General features: G+C 42.0%; 1 protein-coding gene across 1 annotated transcript; it reads right to left on the reverse strand.

The window, feature by feature from the left end:
• Positions 1-6,891: 6,891 nt before the first annotated feature.
• Positions 6,892-12,039, reverse strand: PEBP1 (phosphatidylethanolamine binding protein 1). The gene is made up of 4 exons (XM_004379032.2): positions 11,817-12,039; positions 10,545-10,654; positions 9,761-9,861; positions 6,892-7,695 (listed from the first exon to the last, which is right to left on the reverse strand). The coding sequence occupies exons 1-4, from the start codon at positions 11,949-11,951 to the stop codon at positions 7,478-7,480; spliced, it is 564 nt and encodes a 187-aa protein (XP_004379089.1). The 5' UTR covers positions 11,952-12,039; the 3' UTR covers positions 6,892-7,477.
• Between the last annotated feature and the right edge of the window lie 5,116 nt (positions 12,040-17,155).

Here is a 17,155-nt window from a genome sequence, read left to right on the forward strand (position 1 = left end):
GGAAAAGTAATCCTTGTTATAAAGTGGCAGAGAACTTGGCTGAATTGTGAATGACTGGTGTTTTATAAGCAGCCCACATGAAGATGCAGGGACAGAGACAGAAAAAGGAAAATGCCATGTGAGTATGGAGAAATTAGAGTGATGTGTCTACAAGCCAAGGAACACCAAGGATTGTGAACAACCATCAAATGATAGGAGAGAGGCATGGAACAGAATCTCCCTCAGAGCCCCCAGAAGGAACCAACCTGGCTGACATTTTCAGACTTCTAGCCTCCAGAACTACAAGAAATGCTAAAGGAAGTTCTTCAGAACTTGAGAGAATAAATTTCTGTTGTTTTAAGCCACTCAGTTTGTGGTACTTTGTTACAGCAGCCCTAGGGAATTAGTGCAACTATCAACCACCTTGATTTAATTGACATTTATAGAACACTATATTAAAAAGCTTCAGAGTACACATACATTATTTTCAACTGTACATGCTGTATTCACCAAGATGGACTAGATCCTGAGCCCAAAAAACAAAATTTAGTAAATATTTAGAAATCAAAATCATACAAAATGTACTCTTCAACCAAAAGGGAATTAAAAACCAATTACAATAAAATATTGTAAATACCCAGAAGCTAAACAACATACTACTAAATAATTCATGGGTCAAAGATTAAATCACATGAGAAAATAGAAAATACGTTGAACTGAATGACAAAGAAAATACAGCATATCAAATGTGTGAAATATAACAGAAGGAAGCTCAAGCTTTAAATGCCTGTATTAGAAATCAATGAATTGAAGTTCCACCTTAAGAAACTAGAAAAAGAGCAAAGTAAACCAAAAGTATGTACAAGAAAGGAAATAATAAAGATAAGAGCAGAAATCAGTTAAACAGAAAATAGGCCATAGAGGAAAACCACCCAAGCCAAAACCTTGAACTTTGAAAAGATAAGAAAATTGACTAATCTCTGGCTAGACTTATCAAGAAAAAGGAACACAAATCATCAATATTAGGAATGATAACGGTTTATCACTACAGATCCCAAGGAATCAACAAAACTACTAGCGTTAAAAATTTTAGCAACTTCACAGGATAGGGTTAATAAACAAAAATCAATTACATTATTTTATACTAGCAGCAAACAATGGGACAATGAAATTTAAAAAATGATTGCATTCTCAATATCCCCCCAAAATATAAAATACCTAGAAATAAATGTAAAGAGTTCTAAGATCTCTGCATTGAAAACAAGAGAAATTGCTGAAAGAAATTTAAAAAGACTTAAGTAAATAGAAAACATATATGTATATGGAATGGAAGATTCAATATTATTAAGATTCTAATTCTCCACAAATTGATCTATAGGTTCAATACAATCCCAATCAAAATTCCAGCAAGCTTTTTTTGTAGGAATTGGCAAACTGATTCTAAGATGTATATGGAAACACAAACAACATACAATAACAAAAGCAATTTTAAAAAAGACTAATAATGTTGGAGGACTTAGTCTACTTGATTTCAAGACCTCCTATAAAACCACAGTAATCAAGACAGTTTGGTATTTGTGAAAAGACAGACATAAAGAACAATGAAATTATATAGACAGTTCATAAATGGACCCTTATATATTTGGTCAACTGATCTTTGACAAAGGTGCTAAAACAATTCAATGAGGAGAGGAAAATCATTTCAGCAAATGCTACTGGACCAATGGGCATTCATGTGGGTAAAAAAAAAGAACACTGACTCTTATCTCACACTACATACAAAAATTAACTCAAAATGGATCATAGACTCAAATACAGAATTTAAAGCGATAAAAGTTCTAGAAGAAAACACAGGAGAAAATCTTGTAAACTTGGACTAGGCAAAGATTTCTTAGAACACAAAAAACACAAACCATAAAAAGAAAAAAAATTAACTTGGCTTTTATCAAAATCAAAAAAATTTTGCTCTTCAAAAAACACCATTTAGAAGTCAAAAAGGAAAGCCATAGACTGAGCAAGAAGGTACAACAACACATATATCATAGGACTTGTATCCAGAATATATAAAGAACTCTTACAACTCAATAATATGAAGACAAACTCAGTAAGAAAATGAGCTAAAAATGTGAACACTTTCCAAAAGAAGACATACCAATAAGCCTACGGGAAGATGCTCAACATAAAAGTCATCCGGGAAATGCAAACTAAAACCACAATGAGAAACCACTACACGCCCATTTAAAAAAAAAAAAAAAATTGCCGACAAATCAATTCCGACTTATAGTGACCCTACAGGACAGAGTAGAACTGCCCCACAGGGTTTCCAAGGAGTGCCTGGTTGATTCGAACTGCTGACCTTTTGGTTAGCAGCCGAACTCTTAAGTACTCCACCACCAGGGTTTCCCACTACGCCACCAGGGTTTCCATAAGAAGGTCTAAAAAAAGAAAAGGAAAAAATGACCATACCAAGTGCTGTTGAGGACCTGGAGCAACTGAAACTCTCATAAAGTAAAATGATACGCCCACTTTGAAAAGTCTGTCAGCTTCTTATAAAGTTAAATATATATTTAGTATACGACCCAGCACTCCCACTCCTAGGCGTTTACACAAGAGAAATGAAAACCGAAGTCCACACAGAAACCTATACGTGTATTCATAGCAGCTGTATTTGTCAGAGACAAGCAGAAAAAAAAACAAAAAACTGTCTATCACCTGTTGAATGGATAAACAGGTTGTATAATATCCATACAATGGAATACTACTCAGCAATAAAAAGGAACTATTACCACATGCAGCAACATAGATGAATCTCAAAAGCTAGCCCCTCCCAAAGAAATACATACTGTATTATTCCGCTTATATAAAATTATAGAAAATGTAAACCATAGTGACTGAAAGTAGGTCAGTAGTTGACTGAGGATCGGGTAGGAGGATGGAGGAATTACAAAGGGACACAAGGAAACTTTGGGGGTGATGGAAATGTTTGTTACCTTAATTCTGGTGAAGGTTTCCTGGTGTCTACATACATAGAACTAATCATACTTTAAAATGTGAAATACACTATATGCTATGGATTGAACTGTGTTCCCCAAAAAAGATATGCTGAAGTCCTATCTCCTGCCATCTGGGAATGTGACCTTGTCTGGAAATGGGATTTTTTGGTTGTCATTAATTCATGTTTCTATTTCAGTCATGTTATGAAGATGTTAATGATACAGAGAGAAGATGGCCAAGTGAAGATGGAGGCAGAGACTTTGAGTGATACATCTAAAAGCCAAGAAACACTAAGAATCACCGGTAGTCATCAGAAGCTACGAGAGAGGTATGGAAGATTCTCCCTTAGAGCCCTCAGAAGGAATCAACATGGCTGACACCCTGATATCGGACTCCCAACCTCCAGAACTGTAAGCAATAATTTTCTGTTCTTACAAGCCACCCAGTTTGTGGTACATGGTACTTTGTTACAGCTGCCCTAGGAAATGAATAGTGTACTTCAATAAAGTTGAAAACGATATATATTCTACTCACTAACAAGTGAAAAAGGGAGCTTATCAAGTTATAATCCTAGAAATAGCCCTATCAGTATTTCCAGAAATATGATCTTAAGACTAATGCAAGTTTCCGAGTACAGCTGGGTTTTCTCAAGGTAAAGGTAGAGACTGGGCATAGATCAGTTGTGGGAGATGAGATGGTGGGGTAAAAAATAAAATATCTGAAAGATAGAGAGTCCTGAGTGCAAAGGACACTAAGAATCAGATCCGCTTTCTGATGCTCATGGACATCAGAACTAGGGAATTGATGAATGGCTTTAGAGACTCTATAAAAACCCAGTTGTGTGTGAATTTTTGTAGAAGTATACATTTGGGGGGAGGGGAGAAGGACTTTCATTGTAAGAAATATGGGTATAAAGGAGTGCATACTCCCTAAATGTAAGAATCCCTTTACAATCATTCATTCACTAACAGTCACTGAGATTTCATTTTGTGCTAGACATTGTGTTAGGTGCTGGGATTATTGAGCAAGACCTGCGCTGTCCTTGCCCTCATGAAGGGTCCAGTCTAATACAGGAGATAAGCATTAAGTAAAAAGTTACACACATACATGTATTTAAAAATTACAATTGTAATGTTGCTATAGAGTGGTTGTTAGGTGCTGTCTGGCTGATTTTGACTCATGGTAACCCCATCTGACAGAGCAGAACTGCCCCATAGGGTTTTCTTGGCTGTAATCTTTATGGAAGCAGATTGCCAGATCAAAATAGAGTAGTGCAGGAGAATCTAGCTTAGTCAGAGGATTCCATGAAGGTCGGTTAAGGGACACTATAAGGGTGAATGGGATATTGTCAAAGAAATGTGGGGGAAGAGGATCTTGGGTAGCATTTGTAAAGGACCAAGTGTGGAGGTAAGTAGCTTGGCACGTTCAAGAAAGTGAGACGGCAGCAAGGCTGGAGTTTAATGAGTGAGAAAACAAGTGGCATGAGGCTAGAAAGGCAAGCGGGAATCAGATCTTACTGAGCCTTACTGGCCATGTCAAGGATTTGGTCTATGTACCAGGAGCAACTGCAAACCACAGAAGGGTTTTAAGCAGACATCCAGGCTGTTTGCTTTGTGCCAGTTTAAGAACAGTAACCCTGTGTTCCCTGACCCAAATTTGGGTCATGTAGTACCATGTTTAGATATTGGAAAGGCAACAATCCTCTGTTTCTGAGATCTGGTCTCGTCTATTAATCAGGGTTTAATTTAGAGTTTCCAGGCTAACTGATATGTTGGACATATGTTCTCTCACAAACTCGGAATTGTCTATGGTTCCAGAATTGTTAGAAACATCAGGCCTTGGCAGTGTTGCTAAAGCTGTACTGTGGTTAACAGGGTAGAGACTCTTATTTCTTCTTTATTCTAAACCCTTATAAGCACACTCTTGGTAAACATGCAGCCAGGGAACAGCTTTGAGGAAACTGGGCTGTTCATAGGCTTTGTTCCTTGAAATGATCGATATATGTCAATCAGGTCAAGTTAAATCATTTACATGTATTAATTCACTTAATCTCAACAACAGATCATTGTGGTGTTCTCCAAAAACCCTGTGAAGTAGGGAAGGCAGATTGACAGTTCACCCCCTTTCTGCAAGGAAGCAGAGTCTCAAAGGGAGTTTGTGGGCCAGTGGGCATTATGGTCGTGAGCTGGTCTTCCAGGCCAGAGCTGGGTTTAGAACCAGGCTCACCCACTTCCTAGCTAGGTGCCTTGGAGCAAGTTGACATCACCTTTAATAGGTGAAAATACGTATCTCCTTTTTTGAAAGTTATTAATATGACTTTTCATATTCTTAACGTTAGCTTTTGTACATATACTTCACGTCTTTTGTTTGGGTTGTTCACCTTTTTTCGGAATAATTTATGAGCCCATACCTGTTTGAGAAAAAGGAACCTAGTAATTATAATTTCTTATTAAGCTTTACATTATGGGATTAAAAAAGCACTGTGATTAGCAAGAAAAAAAAAGTCTCAAAGAAAGCAGCCATTTAAAGAAAACCAATAAATGATTTTAAATATATATAAATGTCAAATTGGCAAAATGTTTAAAGTTTAAGACACCAAACTGTTAAGAGTATGTGAAAACAGTTACTTTCAGTTGCATGAATATACTCAGCGCCGTCTTTCTGGGGAGCTGCCAGTATCAGAACGTATATACCCTTTGACTGAATTATCTCAGTGTTAGGCATTTACCTCACAAAATTACTTACAAAAGTATTGGAGACATATAGGAAGATGTTCACTGAGGCACTGTTTACATGATAGGAGATAACCAGAAAAAAATCACAAGTTGGGGACAAACAAGACTGGTTAAAAATACTATGGAACATCCATAAAATCGAGTATTTGCTGAAAATAATGAAGGGAAACTGTATGTAGTGACTTGTTAACTGAAGACATGACAGTACATTAGTTGAAAAAACAAAGTGCTGAACAATGTATACCAGTGTGTACAAAAAAATTATAATTTTTTAAGAATAAATATGTAGCTATACACTGGTAAGTAGATTTAAACTTCCTCCTGGAAGAAAACACAAGGAACTGTTAACTGCTGTTGAGCACCGAGTAGGGAGACTGGCTGGTGGAAGGCATTTTCTTCCTCTACTGTTTGCAGTGTCTGCCCACGTACATGGATTACTTTTAAAATGTATTTTTAAGGTCAACAGGATAGTTGCTGTTTTTTCTTTTTATGGCTTTTATTTTACAAAATCTTAGTATTTAAAAACTGAATTTTAAAACCCTAAAGTTTAAAAAACATATGATCCAGAGATGGCGTGAGCCAGTGTTTCCAACAGTTTTTACGAGAAGAAAGTGCTAGAGTTAAAGGTAGGGAAGAGGCCCAGCCTTGTTAGCACTTGTTGGGCCCAATTCAGGATCCTTTCCTCCATCTTGGAGACCAGATCGTACTGGTTAAGGACCTTCTATCGGTTCCCTTCCCTCTTTCAGTGCATCAGGTGGCATGACACAGTGGTCTTCTCTGCCCACTCATTCCCTTTGTTAGTGCTGATTCTACGTAGATAACAAAGCAGGACCACGAGAGATGTAGGCTCCTTACTAGCCATTGTTATGGAGTCTGCACACAGCCTCACCAATAGGAAAGGTTTTCAATCAGCTTCTTTAAAACATCATTCGCAGGCTGAAAGGACCACCTGCAAAGCAAAGGTGCTTTTCCAGCAAGATGTGACCTAAAGCTTGTATGATTTTTTTTAAAACCTCAAGTATGAATGACTGCTGCTGTGGTAGCTTAATGGCACGGGAACACATGGGCCATCAGTAGCGTCCCTGGGTCAGCCCCAGGTCTTACTGCTGGTCAGGGAAAGGGGTGCAGTCACCCTCAGAGGTTGTCTCTTGACGCCCCACATTTATGAAACCCCAGACCCAAAAAGAAAAAATATCTCGATAGTCCTGGTTAGTCCACTCATTGTTTTTATTTTTATTCAACTATAAGCAAACAGCAAAATGAACACAACATTCAGCAACTCCAGGTCAGCTTTACTTAAACCAGTGAAGAGTGATCATTTTGACGGGAGCACAGATTCAAGCACTGACAAACTCTCCCCCCGCCAGCACTGCTGTTCGTCCAAAAGGCCAGGCCTCAACATCAGAAAAGTGGGACTCCCTTAAAGATTCATTGATGCTTTGCTCTACTGTTACAGACTTGGTCTTTTTACCTGGATTTTCTTCTTTAAATTCTGGGTTGCTATTTTTACAGTTAACACTTTGATGGCCCCATCACAGTAACAAAACATCCCCCAAAATGAAGTTCAAATTTGATCAAAACATAAACTGGGATGTGTGACCTTCTACAAGTATAAAGGACAGGCAGCAGGAAAAGGCCCTAAACCACTATCTGACTTCAAAGTCTCACCTGTGACAATGGGAGCTGGGAAGAGGAGAAATCTACATGCATCACTGAATTTGAGAAGACTGCCCAGGGCCTCCAGAATAGTTTCCTTTCTCAGCTTTCCCCTACTTCCCTGACAGCTGCTCGTAGAGTTTGGGCACATAGTTGTCCCATTCAGCCTGGTAACATGTGCCAGCAACCGGGGACCCGAGCTTGTACTTTTTGCGGAAAGATGCCACCTTGAATTTGCCACGGTTGTCTCCAGATCGGTTGCTAAGAATGGGCTCATCACACTTCAGTGGCCTGTCCTGCTCATAGACCAGCCAGACATAGCGGTGGAGGCCTGGAGGGAGAAACGGAAGATATAACACAGCTAGGCATCTGGGATGGCGAGTGTCATCCATCTTCTTAGAACATTCTACCTTGAAGGGACCCCAAACCAAACCCACCGTCGTCGAATCAATTCCAACTCAGAGAGAATATTTAAAATGTGAGTTACTCACAAAAGAAGATACAGGAGTGGTCAATAACCATTAAAGATACTCAGTATCATTAATCAGAAAGTATATAAACACTAAAACCACAAAATGATACCATTTCACAATGCCCCGAATCAAAAAGACTGACAACACCTAATGTTTGCACACATATGGACCTAGGGGAATGTTCCTGTACAGCTGATTAGAATATAAAAATTTTCAACCATTTTGGAGAACTCTTGCACAACATCTTATAAAATTAGCCGCATAACTGTCTATGACCCAAGAATATGACTCCTAGATATTTACCAAGAAATGAAAACACATGCTAATAAAATGACAAGAATGTACACAACAGCTTTATTCATAATACCCAAACACTGGAGACAACCCAAACGCCCATCACCAGGAGAATGGCTAAGCAAACTGGTCTAGTCACACAAGGACTACTACTGAGCAATAAAGAGGAATGAACTACGGATACAAACATGACAGATAAATCTCAGACATTATCCCGAGTAAAAGACACCAGTCACCCAAACAAAATGCATACTCCATGATACCATTTGTATGCATACAAGAACTGCAAAAGTAATCTATAGAGATAAGAGTCAGAAAATGGTTACCTCTGGGGAAATTTAACGGAAAAGATCACACAAGAACTTTCTGGGACGATGGAAATGTCCTATATTTTGTTTTTGATGGTGGCTACATCAGTGTATGCATCAGTCAAAATTCATTAACTGAGCCCTATGATCTGTGCATTTCATCCTATGTAAATTATACCTTACTAAAAGCATGAAAAAAGCAACAACAACAACAAAAAAACAGTCACTGAGGCTTTTTTTAAAAAAAATGAAAACACAGCTCCTACTTGAGAGAACTGCTTTACTCTCATGAGAATACTTCCCATAATTAAACTACCTAATTTTATAATTGCCCTAGAGAACTTAATAGATCCCTGGAAAATATGTCCCTTTAACTTCCGATTACGTATGCATGAGAAGACAAGAAGCCATCTGCAGCTTCTGGGTCTACAAATAAAACGTGAGTCCATGACCAACTGTTCTTGTCAGGGACCCCCTTGTACCTCTTCAGACTAACTCATGGCTGGACAACGTGTACGAAAGCTACTATCCTGCCACACCCCACCCATCACTATTTCTTCGTTCCGGAAAATGAAAAGATGCTGTAATGCACTAGAGATAATAATAATGCATCAGCTTACTGTTATTAGTAATAATATTAGCAGCTTAGGCAACACTAACCCAGCTTGGAGAGTTTCAATGCTATGACCTGTCTCTCTCTCATTTATCTCAGATAACATATGTAATATAATGCAATACAATATGTATGGGGGTATGTTCAATAGTTCTGAAAAATCTTTCCAAGGTCACCGATTAAATCTGTGAGAGAAAGAAAGAGGGAGCCATAAAAAGATAAAAAAGCCAGTTTGTTTTTTAATAATTAATTGGCAACTATGCCATTTCCTCAACCTTGTATAGGAATTAGAAACTCAAAGACCACACAGCATAAAGGCTAGATAGAGAAATGAGATGGTTTAACTGTGTTCAGTCCACGTGCAGCCCTCTAGAAGGCCATTCCAGACACTGTACAACAGCGCTTCCTTGGCCCACTTTCTTGCTTACTAAAGGCCAAGGGCTGAGAGATAATTTTACATAGACGGTCCATCTGATGCCAGAACCCAAGGTTCTAAACACTGAACACCACTGCAGGTCTGAATGGGCTCTGGGAGCCGACCAATCTGAAGCTAAACTGAGCTGCCCGAAATTTTGCATGGGGTAAGGGTGCTCATAAATAAAAAGAATACCACTTTAAAAAGCAGACTAAAACGTGCAGTGCTTTGGGCCAATCCTAATGTTCACCCAGGTCCACCTTCCCCTCCCACCAAAAGCAGCCTTGACTGACCTGTGCCCTTGGGAGGCCCAGAGCCCACATAATCAGAGAGGACTGTGCCACTGCTGATGTCGTTGCCTTTCATGTTGACCACCAGAAAATGGTGCCATTCCCTACACGGAGGAACAGAGGATCATCAGCACCACAGGAAACCATGCATTCACTGCGCCAGCAAATGTGTACTGGGCACATCATGCTCCAGGCCAGGCTACAGCATGAACAAGAACAGACATGGTCCCCGCTCTCCTGGCCAGTGCTAGCCTCACATGTATGCAAAAGAGAGGACCCAGCCCCACCCTCCCTGAGATTCTCTATGGCATCCCTTAGCAAACTTTTTAGGAGGGCCAGACAGTAAAGATTTTAGGTTTTTGCAAGTCATACTGTCTCTGTCGCAGCTACTCTGCATTGTAGCTGAAAACAGCCACAGGCAAAACGTAAATAAATAATCATGGCTGTGTTCCAACAAAACTTTATTTAAAATATAGACACTGAAAGTGGAATTCCATATAATGTTCACATGTCACAAAGTATTATTTTAAATTTTTTCCCAATCATTTAAAAACACAGAAACCATTCTTAGGTCACAAGCCATACAAAAAAAGGCTGTGCGTGGATATGGCTCTCAGTTGTTGCTTAAAGACCCCTACTCTAGGGAGGGAAAGAGCAGGAAATACATGCTGATTTAAGCTTGGGTGTGAACATCCCAGACCAGGTCCACTTCTCCTGGACTTACATAATCTGAAAAACGCAGATTATATCTGGATGGCCCATTGTTCCTCATCTTCCCCCAACTTACCTGTATTTGGGGTCCTTCCTGCTGGGGGCATCTGGGTCTGTCAGGACCAAGGTGTAGAGTTTACCTGAATCCAGGCCATCCCATATAATGCTGGTAGGGCGGTTCTTAACCTGTAGTGAGGAACCAGTTTGGAGTTAATTCAGAAATGCTGCAGTGTCCTTTGATCTCACCTTCCTCAAAGGTAAAACAAAGTCAACTATTAAGAAAAGTTAACTTTGTATTGACTCTACTAAACAGCCAGGAACTGAAGTTGTATATACATTATTTAACGCCAAAAACACTGTAAGGGTAACGTCCCAGTACGTCAGTAACACGGAAAGAGGTGGGACCAGGAGTCCAACGCTGGCCTTAACTGAGTCTCCAACCTCAGTGCTCTCCCTCAGCGGAAACGCACAAGACAAGGTCTCTGGAGTTGGTGGACAGGTTACCTGGAGCCTGCTAAAAGGAAATTTCAATTATCTGGGCGTTTACAGCGCACTGGAAATGAGAAAGGGGAGGTGGTGAGGCAGTGAATATGAGAAAAGGGAGGCTGTGTCAGCTCCAAGGTGGTCACTGTTTCAACATTAAAAAAAAAAAAAAAAAAACACCTGAGGCCAGAACAGTTTATTCACACCGTTGTCTGACGCTTCATAACCAGCAACTGCTGATGGTGTCGGGAAATCTAGTTCTCCACTTTGAGCAGCCAGGATCCAGTCATGGCTCTGCCACCGACGCAAGACGCGAAACGGTAAAAACAAGGCTGGCCGTTGCCCTCGAGCCTGCCAGCCACTGAACTTCTGCCAGCCGCAGAACGTACTTATTCACTGTGGGTGGATTCAACCCACGACCGCTGAAACAATGGAGAAAACGCTAGGCATTGCTGATCACCAGTTATATAAGGCGTCATGTGGTCTCGGGTGAAGCTTCTGCTCCCCCAACTGGGGCCTAAACTCCTCAGCCCCAAGGGAAAGGCCCCCTCCCCGTCCCTGCCCCCGTATTCGGGGCTTCTTCCGGGCCTAGGCCCCTTTCCGTGCTTTTAAACCCTGGCAAAGCAGATTAATTTCTCCTGCAGGCCAATCCCGTGCGCCACGTGCCGGGTTCCGGGTGCTCGGGGAGCACTCCAGGCCTGCGGCGCAGCACCGGGACCCGGCTTTCCACTATGGCCCCGGCACACGCAGACAGGAACCCCCTCCACAGGCCCCGCCGGCCTGCACGCCTGCAAGCTTAAAGCAGCTGCACCCACGCCGCCGCGACGGAGCTGAGGAAGCCCCGGCCTCCAGCCGCCTCGGATACCTGGGTGGGCGTCAGCACTTTGCCCAGCTCGTCGATATCTGCCCCGGCGTATTTGACCTGCAGCGGGTGCTGTGGACGCTCATCCACTTCCTGCAGGCTCAAGGGCCCGGACCACTTGCTGAGGTCCACCGGCATCGCGGGGCCGAGCGGAGCGGGCAATCGGGAATGCAGCAACTGGCGAAGCGCGCGACAGCCCAGCAGCACCGACTCAGAGCAGCCCAGCGACAACAGGAGCGCACGCGCCGGAGCACGCTGCTACGCCCCACCCCTGAAGTCACCGGCGAGTCGCGGGCCTCCCTCCGGTCTCTGATTGGTCCAGCTGGGTAGCGCAGGTCGTCTCGCTCTACCGAGTCAATCCAGCGGGTTTCGCCTTTCTTTTGCACGACAGGAACCTACTACCGCTTCCGCTGCCGCCGAGGTCCTTGCAAGTATTGCTAAGCTTGCAAGACCGTTATTTCAAGAATGCAGTTGAACTTTGTATTTGTTTTTAACCTTTTTGCATATTTCATTGCTCCACGTTCAAAATTCAGAAATGAAACGACTTTTTCGTACGTCCTGTAACAGGCCCGCTCCCTGTACTTCTGCGCATACTCACTTGTTTCGGGGGAGAGCCTTGAGCAGATTTTCCAGCGTTTTCTTCTCTCCCTCCCTCTCTCCTTCTCCCTCCCCCTCCCAGTTCTCCTCCCCCGGCATGTACCCACGTACGTATATACATATATGTACATACAGATATATATTTGCACATATTTTTCATCCTCCCACTTGATCCTCACGAGATACCTGCAAAATTATTTTTTCCTATTTTATTGACAAGTGGCTCTGCCTCCACCAAAACTGTTCTCACTATAGCCAGCAACTGCTTTCTTTTTACTAAATACGGTATTGTTGTTAGGTGCCAACCGGTCAGCTCATAGCGACCTAGTGTAGAACAGACCGAAATGTTGCCCTGTCCTGCGTCATCCTCACGATGGTTGCTATGTTTGAGCCCACTGTTGCAGCCACTGTGTCAATCCACCTCATTGAGGGTCTTCCTCTTTTCATTTGCCCTCTAACTTACCAAGCATGATGTTCTTCTCTTGGGATTGGTGCCTCCTGATAACATGTCCAAAGTATGTGAGACAACCATACTTGCTTCTAAGGACTATTCTGGCTGTACTTCTTCCAAGACAGATTTGTTCATTCTTCTGGCACTCCATGGACAGTGAATAAGGAAGACTGAAAAATTGATTCATTTGAATTATGGTGTTGGCAAAGAATATTGGGTATAAAACCAAACCAAACCTGTTACGGTTGAGTCGATTCCAACTCATAGCGACCCTATAGGACAGAGTAGAAGTGCCCCATAGAGTTTGCAAGGAGCGCCTGGTGGATTCAAACTGCTGACCTTTTGGTTAGCAGCCGTAGCTCTTAATCACTACGCCACCAGGATTTCCATTGGGTATACCATGGACTAAATATAATAGGCACTTTCTAATGATCCTTACCTGATTTGGCCCTAGGACAGTCTTTGACATTTAAAACTACCTCCTAGGGACTAAAATAATTGTCTGTTGTTTTCATTTCTTATTAGGAAATAATACAACTTTACTGTAGAAAATTCAGAGGGAAAAAAAAAAAGTAAATAAAAGACTTGTATTCCACTACCTGAATATAAACATAGGTAATTTAGAGTATGTATTTCCTGTTTAGAAAGCAATGGGTATAGATAATTTTGTGTTTTCACACAAAAATGACATTATACTCTACCATTATAGAATATCCATATCAAATATAGATCTTCATCATTTTATGGCTATTCTACTATAGTTGTGCCATAATTTATTCAACAAACCTTTGGTGTTTGACATTTCGGTGGTTTAGTTTGGTTTTCCTTTTACAAATATCTCTGAAAGAACGTGCTTGTACATATGTTTTTACACATCTAGCAGATTGTTTTAGGAAAATTTACTAGAAGAAGGCTTTGTAAGCCAAAGATATGTACTTTAAAGTCACAAATGAATAAAAGAAAGAAATGGAATGCAGTGACTGACTCCAAGCCTCACTGCTAGTAAAGTGTGAGAATCTAGACTGGAAGCAATGCCTTCAAAGAAGTACTGATATAAGCTCCAGAAATACATCTTGAGAACCTTCTAAGCAAAAGCAGTAACAGCCCCTACCCTCATGGAGGATATGCTCTAGCAGTGGAGGGAGACTTAATCAATGACACTGGATAAATGCAGAATTTCCAACTGTGATAAGGGCCAGGGAGAAAAGACAGGCCCAGGATGTGGGCCAGCATCACAGAATAACCTGAATGAGTTCTGCACTAACTCCCCGTGTGTCCTCTGCAAGGTCACCTTCACCTTCTCTTTACCTGAGGCTCAGGGCAGGCTGCTGCAGTGAGAAGATGAGGTAATGGATGCAAAATCTCTTGGGAATTGTAGAAAGAAATTGTAGACATTTCTGCTCCTGGCTACCATTCTTATCCCTTCCTTCCCCTAACAAGAAATTGGTCACCAGCTCTATAAATTCTACCTTCTTAATGCCCTTCTAATCAGTCTACTTCTCTTCCCCATACCGCCACTGCCTAGTGAGGCCCCTATATCGCTCTATTTGACCACTACTACCTCTGAGCCTTTGCACATGCTGTTCCCTCTGACTATTCCTGCCATCTCCCCAACCTTCCCTATAGTCTTGTCCCAGCTTACATTTGCTCATCTTAAACATCATTTCTGCCTTCTCCTATCCATCATGACTGATGGAAATGCCCTGTCTCTGCATTCACATCCACCCTGTCTTTCCTCTTTCTTAACACTCAGAGCATTTGGAATTGCTGAACCACCCCCCCTCATCCCCCCTGCACACACACATCTGCACACTTGAATATAAACCCCATGAGGGTGGTCTCCTTGTTCACTGGTCATATCCCCAGCACTTAAAATAGGGTCTGACATACTTGGTACATGATATTATCATTATAAGAAAATGAGTGAATTTTTAAAAAATCATCTGGTTGGTTTTAGGTTCAGGTCATTAAAGCTTCATTTTCTCATAAAATATCACATTCAGAGATGTCTTAGGGTGGGTTCTCTGGAGAAACAAAACTAGTAAAGCATATAAATATATATAACCTGCTGCCATTGGGTGGATTCCAACCCATAGAGACCCTAGAGAACAGAGTAGAACTTCCCTATAGCGTTTCCAAAGAGTGGATGGTGGACTTGAACTGCCGACCTTCTGGTTGGCAGCCATATCACTTAACTACTACGCCACCAGGGCTTGATTTACATTAAGGAGACGGCTCACGAAGTTGTAGAGGCTGGAACATCCCAAGTCCATGGCTCAGGATAGAGGCTTCTCCTGTTTCAGTAGCCACAGGCATTGACGAACCCAAGTTTGGCAGGTCAGAGAGCAGGGCTCTTGCTCACAAGCTGCAAAGATCAACGAATCCCAAGATTGACAGGCAAGACAGCAGGTAATCTGCTAGCTCAAGTCATGAGAACCAGAGGTCAGATGAATAGGAGCCAGCTGCAGGATCCAGAGTGAGCAGCCCATGAGCCCTGCCAGAATATCCGCTTATATTTGATGCAGGCCACACGCCCAAGGAAACTCCCTTTCAACTGACTGGCTATTCACAGCAGATCCCATCAAGGAGGTGATCACATTCTATCAAATCTCATCATGGAAGTGATCACAACATCATACGCCTGCCAAACCACTGAGAATCATGGCCCAGCCAAGTTGACACACAACCCTAACCATCGCAAGTGAAGACAGGCCACTTCAACTATAATTCCAACATCAGAACCTCCTTAATTAGCAACAGTTGGAAAAACCATAATAACAGATATAATCCCACAAGCCAGACGTTTAAAAATGAAAACAATTATTTGTCTGAAGAGATGATTGTACAGAGAAAATTCTCAGAAAGAAAGATTTTTAAAACTTGTTTTGAGCTTTTTTCTGAGGCTAAGCACAGATGCTCATTAGAAGTTTAAGAGATGGGAATGACTTTAATGGAGTGCCTGAACCCATTGCCAGTTCAGTCGATTTGGACTCTTAGTGGCCTTGTGGGACAGAGTAGAACTGCCTCATAGGGTTAAAGAAGGCGTGATGGCACAGTGGTTAAGTGATCGGCTGGTAACTCGCTCTGCGGGATAAAGATGAGGCAGTTTGCTTCCATAAAGATTACGGCCTTGGAAATCCCATGGGGCAGTTCTGCTTTTTCCTGTAGGGTTGCTAAGAGTCAGAATCAACTCAACAGCAATGAATTTGGTTTAATCTGTACGGAAGAAGACTGCCACATCTTTCTCCTGCAGAGCAGCTGGCGGGTTTGAGCCATCAAACTTTTTGATCAGCAGCTGAGCTTTTAACCACTGCACTACCAGGGCTCCTTAATGCAGTACCTATTGTGTGAAAAATGCTTAATATGCCTTAACTCCCATACCCCAGTCCTGGGCAGGCCAAGTTCTTCTCCTTGCTTTATAAAGCAAAAAAACTAAACCCGTTGCTGTTGAGTAGATTACAACTCATTGCAACCCTACAAAACAGAGTAGAATAGCCTCATAGGGTTTCCAAGGAGCAGTCGGTGGATTTACTGCCAACCTTCAGGTTAGCAGCAAAGCTCTCAGCCACTGCACCACCAGGGATAAGGCAATTTATAGATAAGGTAATATACACTTACTATGGGTCAAAATCAACTCGTCAGCAATGGGTTTTTTGTTTTGGAGTGAAGGCTTATGAAGTGATTGAGAGTGACCTCTAAATGGCTGATCTGCCCCAGCCTGCTACCCTTCTTCTCTAACAGCCCTGGGCTGCTCTCCCCACCCAGGTGAGTGAACTGGTACCACTTCAGCTAAAACAATGGTTGGAACTAACCAAACCATATTTACTGAGCACCTACTGTGTGCGGGTCAATGTGTTCCAGTAATGACCACTACTGTTTACTGACCATTACCACTGCCCAACATGCCAGACCTTGACACTCAGCATCTCATTACATCCTCACATCAACCCCGTTAGGGAGGTACCACCATCATCCCCATTTTACAGATAAATAAGCTGAGGCTTGGAGAGGTATAAGTGGAAAAGGAGAATAAAAGTCTGTCTGTCTCCGAAGGCCGTCCTCATGCATGCTGTGGCTAGGAGTGTTCGGAACAGGGGTGAGCCAGGCATGGGCTCTGCCCTCTAGAAAGCTGTCCCCTAGGGAAGGAGTTATAAGGAAAATTACTGTGGCAGCCATGAGAATGTGCCTCTCAGATGTCTGACTGCTGGGAGTGTTACTGCTCCAGCCCCCAACTGCTATACTATGCTTTTAGGCCAAGGCCAAAGCCATGATCACCATGGGCATTCCTAGCCAA

Source organism: Trichechus manatus, unplaced genomic scaffold (assembly GCF_000243295.1).
Source record: "Trichechus manatus latirostris isolate Lorelei unplaced genomic scaffold, TriManLat1.0 scaffold00061, whole genome shotgun sequence".
NCBI classification, from domain to species: Eukaryota; Metazoa; Chordata; class Mammalia; order Sirenia; family Trichechidae; genus Trichechus; species Trichechus manatus.

Bases quoted from the DNA above. Each gene is read 5' to 3' on its own strand.
- PEBP1 (XM_004379032.2), bottom strand. From the start codon at position 11,951: ATGCCGGTGGACCTCAGCAAGTGGTCCGGGCCCTTGAGCCTGCAGGAA. The intron at 9,862-10,544 runs GTAAGTTGGGGG...TCCTCCGTGTAG, and splicing joins AGGAAGGACCCCAAATACAG to GGAATGGCACCATTTTCTGG. The intron at 7,696-9,760 runs GTCAGTCAAGGC...TTCTCCCTCCAG, and splicing joins TGGGCCTCCCAAGGGCACAG to GCCTCCACCGCTATGTCTGG.